This window comes from Thermobia domestica, chromosome 10, assembly GCF_964235325.1.
Source record: "Thermobia domestica chromosome 10, izTheDome1.hap1.1, whole genome shotgun sequence".
Classification (NCBI taxonomy): domain Eukaryota; kingdom Metazoa; phylum Arthropoda; class Insecta; order Zygentoma; family Lepismatidae; genus Thermobia; species Thermobia domestica.
In genome coordinates, this window is record NC_137463.1 from 208,281,802 (window position 1) to 208,304,207 (window position 22,406).

The following is a 22,406-nucleotide window of genomic DNA, read 5'->3' on the forward strand; positions in this document are numbered from 1 at the left end:
AACTATAAAACTCACAAATGCATCTAGATGGTTATTAACGTCGAGATTATGAATGGAATCACTATCTTTCTTTTTTCTTTCTTATTCTTTTAAACATAAATACACATTGGTGTTTCAACCACACTTCACGGCTTTTATTAAATAATGAAGACACACTGGGAGTAGAGTTTAATACAAAACAGACAAAACATACCATACCATGATCTGTAATAAATATAATAGCTTCAAATACACCAATGTTCTGTTCGAATCACCAGTATAGCTACACTTAGAGTAACATGCTGAAAAAAAAAAAAAAAACTAAATAGTGAAAAACTACATCAGTAAGCAGTTCGTAGTAATTACGGAAGCTTTGACCGTTTACCCGCCAAACTCCTATTTAGGAAGAGTGTATTAAAGTTTTTTTTTTTTTCGAACCTATGTAATGAATGAAATGCAATTTTTCAATTTGTTTTTCCTTTATGAAGTTCTAAAATAAATTTTAAGAACATGCAATACACTAACTAACTCTATGGCCTATGGAACCCGGAGGTTCAATGTCACATTCACAAAAGCTATCTATTGACTTTTTTTCTTAGACAACTGATCCAACTAACTCTGAACTCCTATTTCCGCAAGACCCATCTTAATATTGTCTTCCCATTGGATTTCCAGTTATTTTTTTCTTATACTTCAAACTGGACATACAGCCTCCTGAGTTAAATACATATAATTTGAAACCTAAATACAAACTCTAAATAACATTGCACTATACGTTACCTAAAGCGGGTAAGAAATTGAGCACCTTAGCTGAACTATATAAGACTAACTAATACTATGAAACCGTTTTAAGACCTGTTTTATATATATATATTGCGCAGAATAGAAATAAAGAATATGATGTTCCTAAATGAGAAGATTGATGTTTCGTGTAAACAATGGAAAAAATATCTAAAAATCTATAGAGTAACTGACACAGAGATAAAATAAATAGATCTGTTTGTCCTGTTATATAGTCAGTGGCTACCACAGCACCTCAAGCGAAGATATGTGCTGGTCGACGGCAAAGATATGCATGTATCAATTGCTTCAATTCGAATGTCAAGGTAGAAACTTTGGGACAATTCCGAATTGAAGAAAGGAGATAAACTTGGAAATCTTCCGTCATTTTATGGTGACTTAAACAATAATCTAGTGCACTACAGACTTTCAGCGATGAATCAATTGCTCTCTACTATGAGCATCGTATGATGATTCGTGTATAGTGTTCATAAAGAGAAAACCCATTCGTTTCGGATTCAAAATCTGGACATTTTGTTCAAGTGACTGATTCCCGTATATCACTAAAGTTTATCATGGGAAGAATATTGATAAATCTAGCTCTCCACTTGGGAGTAAAGTAGTAACATATATATTAGGGTGTATGGAAAAATTATCTTTCCGAAATGATAAGTAGATAGTGCGGAAAAGTACCCATTTGTGACCAGAAACACGTCTGATTTATTTCAGGTTTTTTGGAGGTCGTTTCGGTGGTGTGCATCGACGTTTAAGATTTGATTCTGATTTAGATGTGCACCACGCACAACAACTTCACAAAAATGTCATTTGGCTATTTTATGTTTTTCTGCATTATGGTAGTTTATTATTTTGTTTATGACAAATATGTTAAATTTGTGCCTAAGAGTTTCCTATGGTGTTTATTTAAGTCTTTGGTCAAAACTTGTCAATTTTAGATTAAAAATGCGTTTTTCCTACTGATGGTTTTCAATTTATTTTGACTGAGTTTCACTTGAAAGTTTCCCAATATAAAAGACTAAATAAAACATTTGCCTTTCTAGTTGCAAACAGTTCCTCAATTTGTTCAGCGCTTCGCTTATTTTCGTATCTTATTATACTTTGAAAATAACCCAGAGCTCACCACGACGTAGTAGCTGGACTGCGATGTCACCTACTCCAAATTATGTTGCCAAACATGATTTTACTAAGAGGCAGGCCAAGAGTTTCTTCCAATTTTCTCCTTGGACTTTATAATTACTTTTTGTTCGAAATATTGATATATGCCCCCTAGATTCCAATTTCGCTTCGATGTAGCTATCACGTGCCCTGACGCCAATAATGGAAGAAGCAAACTCTGTGATGATTTTCACAAGCTGTTCCAGTCCTTGGGTTTGGCGGCAAAGTTTAAATTTCCGCTTAGTCATCTACTTTTCGTTTGTAATATTATTGGTCAGTGATGTTCGGGGGAGAGCAAGGCCAAATCATACATGTCACAGTATTGTTCCGCATTGAAACTAATGTTTGGTAAAATAAAAGTCAAAGTCTTTTGCCTTTGTTTTCATTTTCCTGCTTTCTTAATTCCTCACCAAACAAGGTATCTAATGTCTGAGTTTTGGTTCGGTATTAAAGTCAGCAGCAAATTTTCAGGATGAACGAAGAATGAGTTTTGTTGAATGACTTATCAATCAGATCTCTCAAGTGATGTGGGAGAAATCGGGTCAAGTGGATTATTTGTATTCCAGAAGTGTCCTGCTCCATCAGTTATCGATGGTTCCTACTTGATCCCGAACTTCACTAGTCATACATCTCTACTATATTCGTTGCAATAAGTTGCAACTGTATAGATGGGGTGCGGCGTACTTACATATAGCCGCAACATTCGGCATGACGTCGTTGACCACCTCCACTGGCTTTCTTATAACAGATTTAAGCACAAACCAACAATAAAATTTGGATATCTGTTCAGCTCTTTCGAACGATGTTTGTCAGCGCAGTCTAGCTAGATATAAGCCCGGACCACTTGCCCAGTCGCAGTGATTAAGAAAGCATGCCGAGTGCTGCAGCTGCATGTAAGCATACTGCACCCCTCTGAACAACGACAGCTTGTTGCAATGTACATACTGAAGAGATACGCACTAGTGTGGTTTGGGATCAAGAAGAAACCATCGATAACTGACGGAGCATGACACTTCTGGAATATGATCCACTTGTCCCGATCTCTCCCACACCACTTGAGATATCTGATTGATGGGGTCATTCAACAAAACGTATTATTCGCTCATCCTGATAATCTCCTGTTGGCTTTAATATCCGACCAAAACTCAGACAAGAAATCCTGGTTGGCGACGAATCAAAAAAGCAAGAGAAGTGAAAAAAGGCAAAAGACTTCGCACTTTTGCTTTACCAACCATCACTTTTAATGCAGAACAATACTATGACATCCCAGCTAGCATTTATCCATTCTAGCATCTGTTTAGACCTAATTAAGGACTCTTCCTTTACTGACTCAAGCCTATGATATATATTTGTTTTTTGAATATTTCAAGAGTACTTTCTAACGATCCTTTTGTTTCTTTGCTAGCTTCAACTAATTTGCTTTGCAACGACTCACGTAAAGATTGCATTTCCTCCTTATTTACATTTGGTTTCATTTTGCTAGGAATAAATACAATTTCACACAAAAAACAATATAAAAGAAACGAGTCACTTTCGTGCTAAGGTAATCACGTTCCCAAATCGCTGTCCCTGATTCTCAAGGTTACGGTTCAGTAGTTCTGTCTCTGTTCGGGTGCCAATTTATAACAGGAATGGTTCAGTTCTCTTAATTGTGTCTGTTCGGGCAGACAATTTATAAGAAAATACGGTTTGGTTTTCTATATGGTTTCTATAACGGAGTAGAATTCAGTTTCACATTCGTACGCTGTCGCTATACCAGTAAGGTTCGGTATCCGGTTATCTCATTTCGCTCGGGTCCACTTCCACAAGCTGTTTAAGTTATAATCTGTATTGGTAAGAAACGTAGATTTGCTATTCGAAAACATAAGTTGACGACGTTTTCTAAACGCTGATACCTTAAAGTTGCTGAATGTGCATATCAGTATCAATATCAGCCGTATTATTTTATACACAGACACATTTAAAATATAAACCCAGAAAACACTGATATATTAACAAGCAACTTAATAATTAATATGCACACATGTTATTTGAATTAAAGATAATCAAAAGGAACTTTATTTTGGTTTGTATATTTTGAGCCTGTTCTTTAAGAACTATCTTTTAGGAGGCTGTTCTACTTCACATTTTACACAGTACTAAAACACACGATATTATAACACATTTGTAAAAACTTATTGATTTATATTTTCAAATTTATAGTTTGATAGTCCAGGTGAACATAACGGCGCGTAACTATTGCAGACTTTCATGAATATATAACGAATTGCACTTTACATTGTACTTTCACTTATTCACATTTCCTTGAAAGATTGTGCTGCAGAATATCCCAAAACGTTTTCTTCTCACTTATGAAAGGATTACATTTGCCACTGACCAACGCAATTCTTGCTTGGATGAATCTCCTTTTAGGCTGTAAGTAGTAACAACTTTATATTCATGGTAACACAATTAGTCTTCGAATAAACATACGACTTTTTCAAAACATTGGATGTTTTACTTAGTTTCGAGCGTTAGGATTACCACTACGTGATATAAATTGCGATTCTTGTGGATTATGTTAAACTTTCATTGTGTATTGGTTTCCGAGTCGCCACGTTGCTGCTAAGCTAGAAGATAGTTATGGCGCGACTCACACCTGCTAACGGCGTGATTGTAACCTTGCGCCACCCACTAGATTTGCACACTCACGCTTTGGGGTTGGTGGGGGAAGTGACAGAAATTACTTAATATGCCTCTTACAATCGTTACGGGAGAATTAATTAACAATATAGTTAAGTTAGAGACAGGATTTACTAAATAACCCTTCGATGAATAAAGATGTGGCTGGACTACTTTTTATTTACAGTAAGAAGCACTAAAAGTGGGTGGGGTAAAAACGTCGCAAGGAATGTATGCCCATATTCGACGATATCACAGCGTGAGAAATTCACACCTTCTAACACTTGGCTTGAAACAGTGACACAAAATGATACACTGAATTTTTAATGGCTCGAGAAAAACTTTGTAGACTACATAACACTGGCCTCATTCCAGAGCAGTATTGGAATTTATTAAATATGGTTTATATGATGGGGGTTCACTGTTATAACATATTGATTTTGTGAATATGTGACGCCAATAGCATAAATTCTGTTTTGTTATCGTCCATCCTTCGCAACTTTTTCGAAGACTTACCAAGACAATTCATAAAAACTATTTTGCGTTGGGTTGCTGTTCGATAAACTATTTCCAAAGTTCAGTTCCAAACTATCTGAAATTCTTCCCTCCCACCAAACCCCTATTAAAGCTTTCACTTCACTATTATAAAATCAACATGTCATGATGTAAGTTCTTTATACAGTCTCCTTGATTTTGAGAAGAGAATACCTAGTGGTCTAAGGGGGAGACTTTATTTATTACCTACATGCTACATCTATACCTTCAAATTTTTTATAGGGAACTTCTAGAACTTATGGGATTACCCCCTTAATATATCTGGATAAAAAAATTGCATTATTTTATTTACCAAACAAACAACTTCGCTGTGTGCTTTACCCGTATAATAACTGAAAAGCATCAGCCAAATAAACTGCCATAGTAGTAACAAAATTGATTCTGGAAACACAGAGAAAATTCAACACTGCATTGTTGTGCATTACGGCACGGATTAGCACACATACATATCTAGGTCAAACATAGTACGACTTGATATGCGTAAATTTAATTCGGTACGATTCTGCACTGTTGATTTTGCAGTAAGAAATATATACTGATTTGAATTAATCCGGTATGCGACTCCAATGCGAAAAGACCTTTATCTATTGAGATGCCCGAATCAAATTTTAAATGAAATCTTTCTTTAGTGGCAGTCAAAGGTGTTGGAAGAGAGATTAAGTTGAGCGAGACATATTTATGAAATTTGCAACTACTTAAAAAAAGTTGTATATAAACTATAAACTGACGACAAGACAGTGAAAAAAAAAAAAAATCATGGTGAACCAATGGGAGTGAAATGCAAATCGATGGTCTAGTCAAAAGAGAAAAGTAGATTTCGAGAATTCAATTACCTTAAAACAAATAAATTACTGTTAGATGTTAATTGATATACATATAAATATACTTTTTTTTTTTTAATCTACAGTTGACTGTATCAATATAGTATATTAGTATTACACTTACTCTTTTATCCTCATTAAAAGTCGGTTTCTTCTCCTGCCCATATTTTTTCGTTAGAACTTTTTCAACTTCCAGGCACCTACTTTGAAAATCGTTAAAATCCTTTAAACGATATATACATCTGTGACACACCTTTTTCGGAAGAACGTCATGTTTCTCCACCTGGAAATGATTACAGAACTTTTAAGCGTATTCGCATATTGACCGTGTGATTAATAAACTCAATACCACACAAGAACAATTTTCTTTTTGATAAATTTTAAAATAATCCAAAATAATGAAAATAATCACCTTACTTCACTAATGAATCTTTGCCAATTAATATAAAACTAACTTATCTTTGTTAATGTCATCCAAGAACACATGTAATAAAACCTGCATTTGTCGGAATCTCATGGTTTTGTATAAAACCGTGAGATTCCGAGAAATACAGGTTTCATCCCGCCCAGAGCACATTTCCGCTAACCTTTTCAGGACAGATAGGGATTTCAAGAAAACCGCAGATCTTTACGTTGGCGGCCCTAGTACCCCTTCTAGTTGTCACAGGGACAAGAACGATATCTCGGTATGAATATTTATGGAATATAGACTCTAACGAACTAACCTTCGTGGCACTCGTGCCAAACCCGTAGAAGAAAAAGAAGATTTTTTAAAAAGTGAGATTTTTTGTTTTTGGAAATTTGTGAGAGGCTGGCAACACTATTACTTATCGTACACAGGAAAAAATATTTTCATGAGTACGCCAGACATTGGGTACAATCATGTGAAAAATGAGTGACGAAAGTTCAATACCAAGTTCCGAATGTGTTTCTCACTGGCGCAAATCCCAGGGGGACGAGGGGGACATGTCCCCTCCAATCTTGGACCTGGGGGGGACTGTCCCCCCCATTAATCTGACGTGAAAAGTGCTTTTTGGGATAAGTGTGATGATCTATGTCAGACTGCCACAAAGGAATGTAAGATGAAATTGATCTCTCTTGGCTTTTCCACTTTTTTTTTTTTTTTTTTTTTTTAAATCGTATTCTGTAGTATTTCAAACTGAACTTCGTGGTGTAGTGCGTTTAGCAGTCTCATCAATATGTATTAATTCCACTTACGCTACTTGGGCACAAATTGCAATAAATACCAGAGGAGGATATCGTCGGCGGCAATTCAAAACCTGCTATGTGCATTTTGCAGGAGAAGCGAAAAACAGTATCCTGGTTAGCTTTTTGGCTTTATAAAAGTGATGTTATAAATAATATTTGATGCTGCACGTAACTTGATACCTTTTCAAGTAACTTGAGAAGGTACCAGTTACGTGCAGCATCAAATATTACTTATAACATCACTTTTATAAAGCCAAAAAGCTAACCAGGATACTGTTTTTCGCTTCTCCTGCAAAATGCACATAGCAGGTTTTGAATTGCCGCCGACGATATGCCCCTCTCCTCATGCTGGAAAGTTGTCTCAGCTGTAGGTACGGGCACAAATTCCGGGGAAATGGGGGGACATGTCCCCCCAATATTGTAACTGGAGGCTCTCCCAATAATCCGATTTGAAAAGTGCTTTTTACAGATAAGTGTGATGATTTATGTCCGACTGCCACAAAGAAAACTGAGATGAAGTTGGTTTCTCTTGGCATTTCCATTTTTATGAAAATGAAGGCGTGCGACTGTGCATGACGTAACCTGATGTGAAATCTAATCTCCTCCTATCCCCTAGGCCCTAGCACACGAAGAGTATATAGAGTACCCAATGTCATTAGAACCCATCTTTTCAGTAAATGCGCATTTCATCTATTTATATTTGTAGTATCAGCCTAGGCATCTATTCATGCTTCGTAAGCTAACCAATTCTATAACCTATGAAACCCGGAAGTTGGATGCCTCGTTCACAAAAGCTCTCCACTGACTTCTATTCTTAGCCAACTGGATCCAGTTTCTACTTTGTATTCCAATCTCTGCGAGATCCATCTTAATATTGTCCTCCCATCTGCGCCTTGGTCTTCCTAATTATCGTTTTCCGATTGGTTTTTCAGTCAAGACTTTGAAAGCGTTTGTACTTTTTTCCATCCAAGCTACATGACCTGCCCACCTAAGCCTCCTAGACTTGATGACCCTAACATGTTTCGTAATCCGTATAAATTATGTAGTTCCTCGTTGTGGAGTTTCCGCCATTCCCCATTCCTGTTCCTCTTGGGTCCGAATATTCATCTCAGGATCTTATTCTCAAATACTTTTAGTCTACGTTCTTCCCTCAGAGTAAGCGACCATATTTTGGAACCATACAGAACAATAGGCATGATTATTATTTTATATATTTTAAGCTTCAAATTCCTTGACAGAATTCGCGACGACAAGAGATTCTGAAGCGAATAGTAACACGAATTCCCTGTTTTTAGTCGACATTTAATTTTTTCGTGAATATAATTTTCCTCTGTTAATATTGATCCTAGATATTTGAAAGTATCCACTTTATCAAAAGCATTATTTAATATTTTAACGCATTCATAATTTGCCATATTACGGTCCCGACGCACTTCCATGTATTTAGTTTTCTCTACATTTACTTCTAAACCCATATCCATGCAAGCGTTTAATAAGACCTCTGCATTTCTTTCTATTGTTTTCCTATCATCCCCTGTTAAATTTACATCAGCGTACACTATAATCTGGTGAACACCGTTCAGCTCTAGGCCCTGGTTGCTATCTTTGATTTTCCTTATAGCGTATTCCAGGATAAAATTGAATAATAATGGCGACAACGCATTTCCTTGTTTCAGGTTATTCTCGACGTGAAAGCTCGTGGACAAAAATTTTCCTACCCGGACTTTATTTGAGATGCATTTAAACATGCCTTAATTAATGTAATTAGCTTTTTCGGTATTCTAAATTCTGTAAGAACGTTGTACAGTGTTTCTCTCCTAACCGAGTCGTATAAGCGTTTCTAAAATCAATAAATAGTTGATGTACCGTGGTATCACTTCTTTTCGAGTATTTGGCGAACGGTAAATATTTGGTCGACACTTGATCGATTTCGTCTAAATCCGTACTGATAATCCCCAATAATTTCATCTGCGTATGGGGTCAATCTTGCTAATAGAATGTTTGAAAGGGTTTTATAGGATGTTGAGAGAAGAGAGATGCCTCGATAATTATTACAGTCAGTTTTGTCGCCTTTCTTGTTTATTGAAACAATCATTGATTCTTTCCACTCTTGTGGTAATTCTTCCTTGTTCCAGATAAAGAGGATGAGTTTGTGTATCTTGTTCCACAATTTTTCGCCTCCAGCTAAAATTAACTCAGCCGGAAGTTCGTTTACACCCGGAGATTTGTGTTTCTTTAATTTCTTTATAGCGATTTCTACTTCTATTCGGTTGGGTTCTGGAATATACGGTTCTGCGATGAGTATCTCCCTTTCTCCACGCACACTAGTTTTTGGCTGTGTGTTAAGCAAATTGCCAAATAAATCTTTCCATCTATTTAAAATGCTGTATGTATCAGTGAGAACTGTTCCCTCAGCTTTCTTTAATATAAGCACGAGGTTGATAGCCTTCCTTAAATTCGTTGATCCCTTTATACATGTCCCGAATGTTTTTATTTTTACTATTATCTTCAAGTTCCTTATGTTTAGCTTTCAAAAAATTCCGTTTGTTTTTTGTAAAAGTTTCGGAAGTTTCCCGTCTGACGTCTACGAAATTTTGTGTAGTTATTTCATTCGGATTTTGTAGCCAACGTAATTTTACCTGTTTTCTCTTCTCTGCTAGTTTAATGCATTCCTGGTCGAACCATGCTTTGTTCCTACGTATTTCCACGTGTCCCAATTTTTCTTTTGAGAGAGGATGCTTCGTAAGCAAAGAAAAGAATTCGATTGCTGGAATATTTTCCTCCATAATCTTAAGGTTACATCTGTTAACTAAAGAGTATATTACATGCGTCATATTTCTGTAACAATTCCTGTAATGGTATTGAGATTATCATCATTTTGGTCAAATAAGAGTATTGTTCCGTCATATATAATTGATATTCTTTCTTCGTAGTTTTGGGGCAGTCATTATTTATATTATTATAAAACAATTTTAACGTGGATCTTTGTAGATGCCTAATTAGAAATATACCAATTATAAATGAATCTAACCCCTTATTTTATTCATACAAGAAAACGGAAGCATCCTCTTGGCCTATCTGATTTCCCGGGCTAATTTTTCCTCCGTTTTGATTTTCTTTAATTCAAATTTCCTTCTTTTAAAAATAACTGAACGATATATTTTTTTCCTTTGTTATAATAACTAAAGTTCCGTCAAGTTGATATCCGCGCAAGTTGGTGTGGAACACCACTTTCGCTTATCAACTCCTCTTAGTTTAGGTGTTACTGATGACGGCCGACTTGAATCACAACTGACAACGGTCGATAAAGTATAAAAGGCGAAATGAAAGAAGGTAACATCAAGAAAAAGAAACAAAAGTAGAAAGGACGAAAGAAAGAACAAAAATACGCAGTTCTTACATGGAATGAAATTTGACAAACACATAAACACAAACAAACTATTTTCTGAGCAAAACAATATATTCACATAAAAAAAAAAACTACATACGTGTTACAGTTTCGCCAACTAACACAAAGTGTTAGTTGGCGAAACTGTAACACGTATGTAGTTTTTTATGTGAAATATTGTTTTGCTCAGCAAATAGTTTGTTTGTGTTTAAGTATATATAAAGCAAAGCTTCTATTTATGGAAAATATGACAAATACAGTATTATTTCTGAACAAAGAGCATAAGAAAATGGAAAGTTAATGACAGTCTTAGAAATGGTAAGAAGGATTATTGTTGTACGTGGAATGCGAAAAAATAACAAATTTATTTCGGGGGGGGAGGGGGGCTTGAGCTCGATAGCCCCCTAAATACGCCACTGAAGACAATTCTGCTCCCCTGATCCTCCACAGCATTGTTTTCAACTTCATAAATATTTTGAACTTCGCTTTTATATATATATATATATATATATATATATATATATATATGTGTGTGTGTGTGTGTGTGTGTGTGTGGGACCGGTCTTACCCGTCCCCCCCAATGTTGAAGACAGATTTGCGCCGATGGTGTTTCTTACGAGAATTTTTCGAAATATATTTTGGCCTACCCTGACATTGGCAGCCCTAACGACGCCCCTAATTGTCACAAAAATATGAGTCATGCCTTGTAAATCTTATGAGAAACCGATTCCAACGATGTAACTTTTGTGCCCCCGTGGCCAAGACGTGCCAAACCCGTAAAAGAAGAAGAAAATAAAAAATAAAAATACAGTTTTTCGAAGTTTGTAGTACTATAGCAACACTGTTTATTTGTCGTACACAAGAAAAAAAGTTCTCACATATACGCCAGACATTGGTGACCATTGTACAAAATAAATAAATAAAAATAAAATAAACAAGCGTATAACAACGAAGAAAAAAATTCGGAACATCGCACCTACGTGAACCATCCTGTATATTTTTCCTTGGATTGTCGTCTACCCTGACGTTGGAAGCCCTTGCGACGCCCCTAATTGTCACAGAGATATGAGCCATACCTCATTGCAAAGCTCAAGGGACCCAGATTTCAACAAGGTATCTTTTGTGCCCCCCTTGCGTACGAAAATAACAGTGTTGCCATAGCCTTACAAACTTCGAAAAAATTGATTTTTTTCCATCTTTTTGGACTTTCTTCTTCTTCTTTTAGGGGTTGGGCATGGAGAGCACAAAAGTTACCTCGTTGGAATCGTGTCCCATAAGCTTTCCAACAAGATATGGTTTATGTCTCTGCGACAATTAGGGACAAATTTTCTCCTTCCCAAATGCTGAGGGAGAGGGGGAACTAAAAACATTAAAATCCCCCCCTATACCCTTTCGCTGCGGGATCCCCGATGTGAATGAAATGCACACCGTTAGAAAGTTCCATCCTTCATAAAGAGATAGACATTTAAATAATCTCTCTACTTTTATTAGGAGCCGAGCTATGGTGGTTTAAACTGTTGACTCAACCCTTGAGCCGTTCGTCCTGAAAAGGTTGGAATTTACATACAAGTTAACAATCTTATGATGTCCTATCTAGAGAAAAAAAGAAAAAAATAATTATCTTTCACCACTTCACACAAAAAAAGGAAAATAATTAAGTTCACACACACATAAAAAAGAAAGAAAAATAATCACCTTTGACCATTTCACACAAAAAGAGGATTGGCAAAAATTTCATAACGAGGAAGTGCAAAATTTATGCCGTTTATCATTGTTAGAGTCATCGAATGTAGGAGGCTCAGGTGGGCAGGTCATCTAGCCAGAATGGAAGAAAGTAAGAACGCTTTTAAAGTTTGAACTGGAAGTTCACTGGGAAGACGACCATCAGGAAGACCTAGGTGCAGATATGAGGATAATTTTAAGGTGGGTCTTGTAGAAATAGGAATATAAAGTAGAAACTGGATCCAGTCGGCTAAGGATAGAAGTCAATGGAAAGCTTTCGTGATTGTGGCACTGAATCTGAAGGTTCCATAGGCTGTATAGTTATATATATCCAATTATCCACAATGGTTGCAGTTGAAGCTCGTAATCAGCTTTATCAGCTTCAACTGCCACCACTGTGGGCAATTGGAATACCCTAAAGAACTTAAAAAAGGTATGGACTATTTCATCGAATACAAACATTGTTTAAGTATTTTCAACCACAAAATAATTATCTATATGTAAAAACTTGCAATATGGGGTGGATTTCATTCCCTTGTACCCACTTGTTGTTGATAGATTCTCGCAGCATCAAACAATACAGTTATTTTGAAAGATACGAACAGGTCATATGCCAAGTTTCACTAAAATCGAATAAGTTTCACGAGAGTTATGGTAGAACAAGCAGACGAACGAACAGAAACACTAATGCTGATTTAGTCAAACTACATATATAGACACTCGCTACGTTCTTTTCATTACGTATACATTTAATTTCCGATGTAAGCTATCTTTATACTTTATTAATGGAAGAAGTATCTACAGCACCCTTACTTTTGTTCTAGAATCATACTTGTTTGTTGCCTTATATTATTATCTTAGTAGAAAAAAGAAAAATGTAACAGGATGTAACCAGATCCAAAATTGTCATGTTACATTTTATAGTTATTCCTTCAAAGAAAGGAAAACAGTGTTTCGATCTTAACATCAAACAACTTTTCAGTTTTCCCTGTTTGTTATACTATGTGTTGCGTAAAGTGTATTTGCAAACGTAATATACTTTGTGATTTCACCAAGAATTATAGCTTTAAGAGTTTTAATAAGGTCAATTAAACAACTAAGTGAACTGATTTTTTGACACCTTCTATTGCTATAAGAGGCAGAAGATACAATCCTGCGAAAAACATGCTTTTTTATTGTGACAGATAACACACGCTCTTTTATTGTAAATTAAACATTTACTTACAGCTCTATCCATCACGACTCTGGAACACACTAAAGAAATAAAAAGACACTTCTAACCAGAGTATATACACTTGTTTATTAAAAACTAAATTACAGTGTAACGGTTTCAACAACTTAACGTTGTTTTCATCAGACACTAATCGAACATTTACTTAATCACGTACTACTGTGCTTGCACATACGTGACTTCTACGAACAGGGGATGTGAGTATCCCATACTATTCAAGGGCTGCGGTGGATCATTGGTAGAGCGCTCTGGCGTATGGGGTCCCTGGTTTGATTTCAGTTCCCTCCACGTGGGCTTTATGGTGTTAGTGTTTTCTCGGGTTATCCTATTTTCTTATACTTTCATTTCATCACTATCACCAATCTCATCATCAGTCTTCCTTAGTCTCAGTACATAATCGTCGGGTGTTAAACCAGAAAAAAAAAAAAAAACTTTTACGCTAAACAAATTTATGATAGTCAGTCGTCCACCACTGAACACGGAAAAATTAATACAGGAAGGGAAGGGGAGCATTATTAGGATAATTTAGGGAATAATCTACTATTACACGAAGGAATGTCAAGGAGGTCATTCATTTGATATGATTTTCAGTTTAGCGTTCTTTTCCGCAGCGAGGCTATATGAGACGAGGATCTACAACTTAACGTGGAATCCGAACCACATGAGCTTCCGCCGGGAATCAAACCATGGTCTCCCATGTTTATTCATGCAAGCGAAACTGAAGTAATAAGGTGGAAACAACATAAAATATATTAAGCTTTCCACTACATAATCCTCCATAAGAAAAGTACTGCACACAATATACACACTCAACCATGTTATAGGCATTCCAGTAACGTATTATAAGCGTCTGTAACAGCAAATAGCGCCTGATCGTATTCTTTTATAGTTATACTATGTATAGTAACTGCTCCTGCTTCTCAGCTCACGACGCTGTCTAACAAAAATGCTTAATAAAAGTGGGAAGTTACCAATGTAACATGAACAATCCCAGGGCCATGATTCACAAAATTTAGAATAAAATCTATTACTGTGTAAGAAAGGCAGAGAAATTCGGTTTACTGATTAGTTCGGAGTTTAAACATCTTTTTTCAGCACGGGTCATTGCCTTTTGTCAAGCGAACTAATGAAAGAAGCCCTGGTTGTCTCTAATTTTATTCATGCTCAGTTGTTATAAGTAACAGGTGACATAGGAAAAGCTGCGAAATTTCAAGTTTTTATAAGTCGTAGTTCTAGAAATCGTAATTTTTCGCACACTTATACTCAAAAATATTTCAGAAATCGGTACGGTATAGAATTGACATAGAAGAAGGAATACGCAATAAAGTGTAGCTTTGGTAATGATTCGGTATGACACATGACTACTTTCATTTTTTTTTTTTTTTTTTATTTCAAGCACATTAACACTATTTTGGAAACTAAATTTCTCAAAATTTACATATATTAGAAAATTTTGAAAAAATCACATATAAACATAATATTTCAGCATGACTGTTAAAAACTTTGTTGTGGGTTAATAATGAGACTGTACCTCTAAGAAATTACTATGTACATTAAGTAAGAACGCATAACAGAGGAATATTGCAATCTGTTAAAAAATAACCAATAACAATACTATGCACTCAAAAGCTCCACTGTCTCATCCTAGTGTCTACCTCAATAAGTGAACACTAATATACTTTCACTTCTGGTTGATCAGGGTCAGAATTAATGTTTTGTCGCCTTTAGACCTAAAGGTGTTTGCCATTTCCAACCCCGTCGATGCACAAAATTTTAACAAAATACAAAATAAAAATTCTCCGTTGTACAAACTTTGCTTTTAACAGACTTAAATCTGATTTGAACTACACGCTGAGCAAAACAATCCGTTTATTTTGAAAAATATTAGTGTGTAACAATTTTGCCAACTATCTTTCTTGGCTTCATCAGACACTATGAATACACAGGTAGTGACAGGTTTAATATAAGAGACAGCGAACAAATTTCCTGATTCCGATTGGCTACTATACGCCACTACAGCCAATTCACTTTCACCAGAAACCAAAAATATAAAACAAAAACAAAAATCACTAATTCCTTCCCCCACTCGCTACTATATACATTCATATCTTATAGCTAGCCCTAATTGAAATTACAAAACAATCTTATCAATAACTCTTAAATATGAATACCAAATAAATAAATAATATTAAATAAATAAATATTAAATTCACAAAAATAAACTTGTATAAGATTTATTCAAATAGAAGGCGATAGTCATGATCTAGAATTCAGGACTTAAAGATTAAATAAGTTAATTGTACAAATTTATTTTTGTAAATTTAGTATTGATTTATTTAGTATTATTATGTAGTGTTATTTATTTATTTATTTCATATTCATATTTAAGAGTTATTTGTAAGATTACTTTGTAATTTAGATTAGGCCTAGTTATAAGATATGAATGTGCGAATATGGTACAAACTGGGAGAAAAGGGAATTAGTTACTCTTGCTTCTGTTTCATATTTTGGTTTCTGGTGAAACGGGATTGGCTGTAGTGCCTATGGTAACCAATCAGGAATCAGGAAATGCTTTCGCTGTTTCTTACATTAAATTTGTCACTACCTGTGTATTCATAGTGTATCATGAAGCCAAAGTGAATAGTTGGCGAAACTGTTACACCTTAATGTTTTTTTTTAACATTTGTACTGTTTTGCTCAGCGAGTAGTTAAAACAAGAAAAAAAAATGCATAGCTATGTTTAGACGCTTTTGTATAAAGTTCAATAAATTTTCAGTTTAGCCAACTATTCAGTTTAATAACAGTTTAGCCAACTATTCACTATGGCTATATATATATATATATATATATATATATATATATATATATATATATATATATATATATATATGCAAATTTAGACACAATGATTAATTTTATTTTTCCAATATACATAAATGTAATAACAGAAGTTCGTTTTGAATTTTCGCCCGTAATAGTGTGAATATTCTAACACCTAAAACATTATTAAAATGAATAGGCTAGTTGTTTGAACTATGTTTCTACTGTAATATAAAATAATTGTTTTAATTACAAGAAACAAAACTATTTTTTCGCAGGGTGAATTGATTTAAATCAGTCTCATTTATATCATGATTTTAATCAAGATTTAAATCACTGATTTTTTTAAAATAAAAATCGTTTATTTAAATCAAATTCCGAAATGAATTAATTTAAAGTGAAAATAATTAAAATCCCCTTTCTGTTCTGTTATTTCGATTATGGAAGATAATAATCATAATACAATGAGACTCAAATGTATGTAAGAACAATATGAAAACGAGTATCATGTAGAGAACGATCAGGGAAAATTCCGTTTAAACGGGTAACGGATGAACCCTGCTTTCTTCTCTTCGTAACACAGGGTTTTTAAATTTCTATTCCAACGGGGAAATCACCATAGACATATAAGACGAAAACTCTTTTGTGTCCAGTCTATTTGTTTGTTTCTAGATAATAGGGGCGTATTTAGATGGGTCCGATCCCCTCTCCGAAAGAAAAAAGTTTTAAAATTTTAGACGAAATTTATGTACTAAATACATAGAAGTTCCTCGGGATCGTAATAAGACAAATTTTGGATGCGTTAAAATATCGAATAATACTTCGGAAAACGATGTTCACGAAGAAATTAAATGTCGACTAAAAGCAGGGAATTCGTGTTATTATTCAGTTCAAAATCTCTTACCGTCGCGAATTCTGTTGAGGAATTTGAAGCTTAAAATATATAAAACGATAATTATGCCTGTTGTGCTGTATGGTTGTGAAACATGGTCACTTACGCTGAGGGAAGAACGCAGACTGAAAGTATTTGAGAATAAAATCCTGAGACGGACCCAAGAGGAACGGAAATGAGGACTGGTGAAAACTTCATGATGAGGAACTGCATAATTTATACCGTTCACCAAACATTGTTAGGGTCATCAAATCTTGGAGGCTCAGGTGGGCAGGACATGTAGCGAGAATGGAAGAAAGTAGGAACGCTTTCAAAATTTTAACTGGAAGTCCAATCGGAAAACGATCATTAGGAAGGCCTAGGCGCAGATGGGAGGACAATACTAAGATGCAACTCGCAGAAATAGGAATACAATGTAAAAACTGGATTCATTTGACTAAGAACAGAAGTCAAGAGAGCTTTTGTGAACACGGCATTGAACCTCCGGGTTCCATAGGCCATAGAGTGAGTTAGTTAATTTTAGGCGAAATTTATGTACTTTGTATGTATTTCGTGCTGCTAGCTAGTTCCAATTTTTTTAAAATATGCCCCTGCCAAATATCAATAACTTTCGTGAAAAGAAAGGTGTCATCTTGATATACATTGCTGTACTTTTTCCTTAATGCTTAAGAAACATTGTTTGGGATTGAAATAGGTTAACGATTAGGGATTAATCCAAAGTTAAAACTCAATACTTTCATTTAAATGGCATAATTAACATTTAATACTAATTCCTAATGTTTTTTCTTAAGTTCACGACTTGTATTACACGAAGAGAAAAATTTGATTTAAATAAAAAGAAAATCAATTTAAATGAAAAAATCAACAAAAATGATTATTTTTAAAAAATATCATTTTTTCCACCGTTTTTTCGATATTGCTTTCTTATATTTACACTAAAATCATAAAGTAAATGAAAAGATCATCACGAAACAGTACATAAAAATTCTTATCCTTATTAATAAAATTATTATTATTATTTTGCAATTTTTTTCGCCTTACTTATTAAATTTTCGTCCAACGTGCGCCCCAGGCACGTAGCTAGCGTATGATCAAGTAACCTTAACTAACCTTAACCCCCTGAAACTTTTAGTTTGTTGTTTGTATGGATGTATATATGTAAGGTTAATTGAAGTTAGCGGTCCCAAAATTGATCTCACTTCCTCTCCTACAGTTTCAATGTTCTGGTACAGCCAGATGCGTCCAATTTCGTGTGCAAAAATACGGAGTCGTCCTGCATTTGCGATGTATAGTATAAGACTGAGGGGGATCTTCTGTGAAAGGAAAACCAAAGTCACAATGACAATGAAGATTCAGTAGACCCTTCCAGTGAGAAAGAATACGAGAGCTGTATGTGATTTGATTTTAAGAGTAGCTTTATTGTTAAGTTCTGAAGCTATGACAAGTATTTGCTGTAGATTTTTTAATACTTCGTCAGAAAAATGGGGCCCATCTTGGATTAAAAAAATATGCGGTAAAATTTGAGCAAAACTCTTTTTTTTTTTTTTTTTTTTTCGGTTTCCGCATATACGCTAAGAAAGCAAGGACATACAAATTTGGTTGCACTATCGTCTAGAGGAAAAAGACAAAAAAACCGAAATAAAGGTGAAATGCCAACACGCTCAGGAGTTTTAGAAATAATTTCATTCACTTAAAAGAAACGATTCTTGAAAAATTTTACATTTCCTACACTTCGTCTCTTACCTAAAACCTTATTCACGAAGGGTAAACAGAGGAGAAAAACAATAAAAACATCGAGGAAAATAAAGAGCAACGGCCTCACCGGGTTAGAAGAGTGCAAGAACCACTCTTTTCTCCCCCCTTTTTTTTCACTGCTTTTTCTCCTGTTTTTATCACAGCCGAAAACTAGGTAAAACGAAGTATTTTCAGGAATTATAATTACAATTATGTATATATATATATATATATATATAAAACGGAGAAGAATGGAGCTCTGACTCTAGCATTCGATTGGTTTCAATAATCTAAGCGTATCACGAAATCTTAAATAAGGGAAGTACTGCACCCTCCAATGCATTACATGCGTCCTGTAGATATTTTAAAAAATAATAGCAAATAGCGCCCGCCCCTCAATCTAACCGTCTTTGGTATTTGCCTGCCTGTACTCGCTATTGTCTCTACAGTTCCTGCGCTCTCTGGTGGTTCACGAAACAATTTTCCATTATACATACTACTACACAAGTTATACAAGACTAACGACACGTATACGTATGAATAGTTGCTTATGTTCGCTAGACTGACTTGTGAAAAGTAGTTTTCCCGTAATTATGCTTACATGTTTCATATTTTATTATTATTGTTCTAATAAGCTTTGCTATAAATGGTCTTGATCGTCATATACAATTTGGTCAGGGCTCTTGAAATGGTTCAAACGAAGGCGTAAACTTCCACTGTTGATATTGTACTTAAATTGTTCAAAGCCTGAAATCAGCTATGTGACTATGACCTATAGTCCAGTCAAGATAAGAATTGATCTTGAACAAATTGCAATAGAAATAAAACATGCGCCAAATGATGCTAAGCACATTCTAAGCAAAGCTGAAAAAGTCCTCAAGAATATTCTATCTGGAAGGTCGTTAAATCCAATATGGCCGCCGTTAGTGATCATTTACGGCAGACATAATAACAAAGGAGTAATTTTCTTTGTAACAAAATTACAGGCTCAACATCCCTGATAAAAGTTGTACACCATAATGTGTCCTTTCGAATGAGGCATTGAACATACCTCTCATATACAAGGTGTCTCAGAAGTGCCCTGATATAGGGTACTCTGTTATTATCAGTTACACAAAATGTAACAGGGGAAACCGTTTCCAAATATGATGTTTTCAATCTAAAGTGTAGGAATTTTTTAAATCGGACGAGCCGTTTGTGCTGTACACTTTTTATGCGCCCAATGTTAAAGGAAACTGCCACGTTGCAATTTACCGGGAAGTGGATAAATTTTGTAAGAGTATGATGAATGGACTCATGTTCGAATGGGGCTGACCATCGACACGTTAGCGAAAAAGACAGTAACTTTAATCACTTATGTTGTAGGTCCTGGTAAATGTCAACGTTGCATTTGGCAATGGCAAAATCTCACCTGACGATCTTAGATTTTTGTAAAAATTGGTGCACAGCTTTATTACAGTGGGAGATGAAAAAGTCCCAAATATTACCTCTCTCCTCCTGAAAGTGTCCTAATACAGGGTGTTCAAAGATGCCAGAAAACTATGATGTTTTAATACAAATGCAACGTTGACATTTACCGGGACCCCCACCATAAGTGAATGAAGTTAGTCTTTTCCGCTAACGTGTCGATGGCCAGCCCCATTTCAAACATGCGTCCATTCATCATACTCTCACAAAATTTATACACTTCCCAGTAAATTGCAACGTTGCAGTTTCCTTTAACATTGGGCGAATAAAAAGTGTACAGCACAAACGCCTCGTCCGATTTAAAGAAAATCCTACACTTTAGATTGAAAACATCATATTTGAAGACAGTTTCCCCTGTTACATTTTGTTGTAACTCTGAAAATAACAGAGTACCCTATACCAGGGGACTTCTGAGACCCTGTATATTAGAGGTATGTTCAATGCCTCATTCGAAAGACCACATTATGGTGCACAACTTTTATCTGGGATGTTGAGCCTTTAATTTTGTTACAAAGTCGCATAATTACTCCTTAGTTATTATGTTTGCCGTAAATGATCACCAGCGGCGGCCATATTGGATTTATTGACCTTCCAGATTGAATATTCTTGAGGACTTTTTCAGGTTTGCTTCGAATGTGCTCAGCATCATTTTGGCGATGGTTTCATTTATATTGAATTTACGTCCGTTGACTGGACTACTTGGACTTTTTACATGTTTCTTAGGGAAAATCACAAAAAAAATAAAAAAAAAAAAAGAAGGAACTAATTCTAAATCACGGAGTACGTAAGTAAGAATTAAGACTGTAACGAAGTATTACATAATCCTTCTTATTTTCACTTCAAAGTAATTTCATTCCCGTATATGTGGAAAAAAATAAAAAGGCATTTATTCTCTTAAGCCCCACCACCTAATGAACAGAATTAACTAATCAAAAATTACAAATTGCCTAGCAAAGGCATCGCCAAATTTGGCTGATAAAGTTACATTATGTTTCGTTTACGGTACTACAAAACTTTGGGGATATACTTTCATGAAATATTATCTTCTCTTAGCACAAAATGCACTGTTACTGCCTTAGAAAATATCTTTTAAGGCAGAAGTTGCATTACAAGGTACAGACTGACTTTCGGAGGGCTGAGTAGAAAAAACGGATCAATTTGTGCTAGGTAATCACTAAAATGCACGGATGCTATCTAACCGAATCAGGAATGAAGCGCAGCAGAGTGCCCAGGTAGTAGCGAAGCGATGTCTCCGTAGGGAGGGGCGCGTCAGCAATGGTGAGTATGCGCGTAAGCAGGGATGTTGCTAAAAACACTAGGTTAGGTACCTCCTCTATCGACAACTGTGTGTCCTCGAAAAAAAATACCTGTCACTGTCGGCTTTTGCCAATGGCATTTCACTACCCGCACGATGCTTACATTTGAAAATGTAAGGCTAACTGTTTCCCTATTTATTTATTTTTAATGCTTTCTTACATTTGCTGTTCTTTCTGTTCAACTTCAACAATTCTTGTCGCTCCATATAACGTAATAACTCTGTTTTTTCAACGTAGGTTGTTATAAAATTCACTATCAAAATGTCACATGCAACGGGCTATGATTAGATGAAGGAGCCAAAATTAGTTTAAAGAACATAAGATTTAGAGGAGAAATGAATTGAAGTAAAGGAAGTGTAATTGATTTGTTTCTCACTTAAAAATGGAATAGGACATATAAAAATGAGAAATGCCGGTGTACTGGTACGTACTTATGGGAATATGAATACAATGACGCAAGTAGGGATGGGTTAAGTTTAGAGATGCTCCTCCCTTTAAAAAAAAAAAAAAAAAAAAAAAAAAAAAAAAAAGGAGAAATGAGGTAAGAAATGATGATTTGGAGTTCTTATGTGATATTTCGGTGTCTAAATTTGGCAGTAAATTAAAGATACATAGAAGTGGGTACTAACTGCAAGACACGGAAAGATGTTGATGATTC

The 22,406-nt window shown here is 35.2% G+C and overlaps 1 protein-coding gene across 2 annotated transcripts in view; it reads right to left on the reverse strand.

The window, feature by feature from the left end:
• The window catches only part of LOC145662957 (uncharacterized), a 38,752-nt gene that overhangs the window by 12,243 nt on the left and 4,103 nt on the right, over positions 1 to 22,406 (reverse strand). For both annotated transcript variants that reach the window (XM_081729019.1, XM_081729018.1), the window contains exon 2: positions 6,094 to 6,252. In XM_081729019.1, coding sequence (XP_081585145.1) covers positions 6,094 to 6,252 — 159 coding nt within the window. The remainder of the gene's footprint in view (positions 1 to 6,093; positions 6,253 to 22,406) is intronic.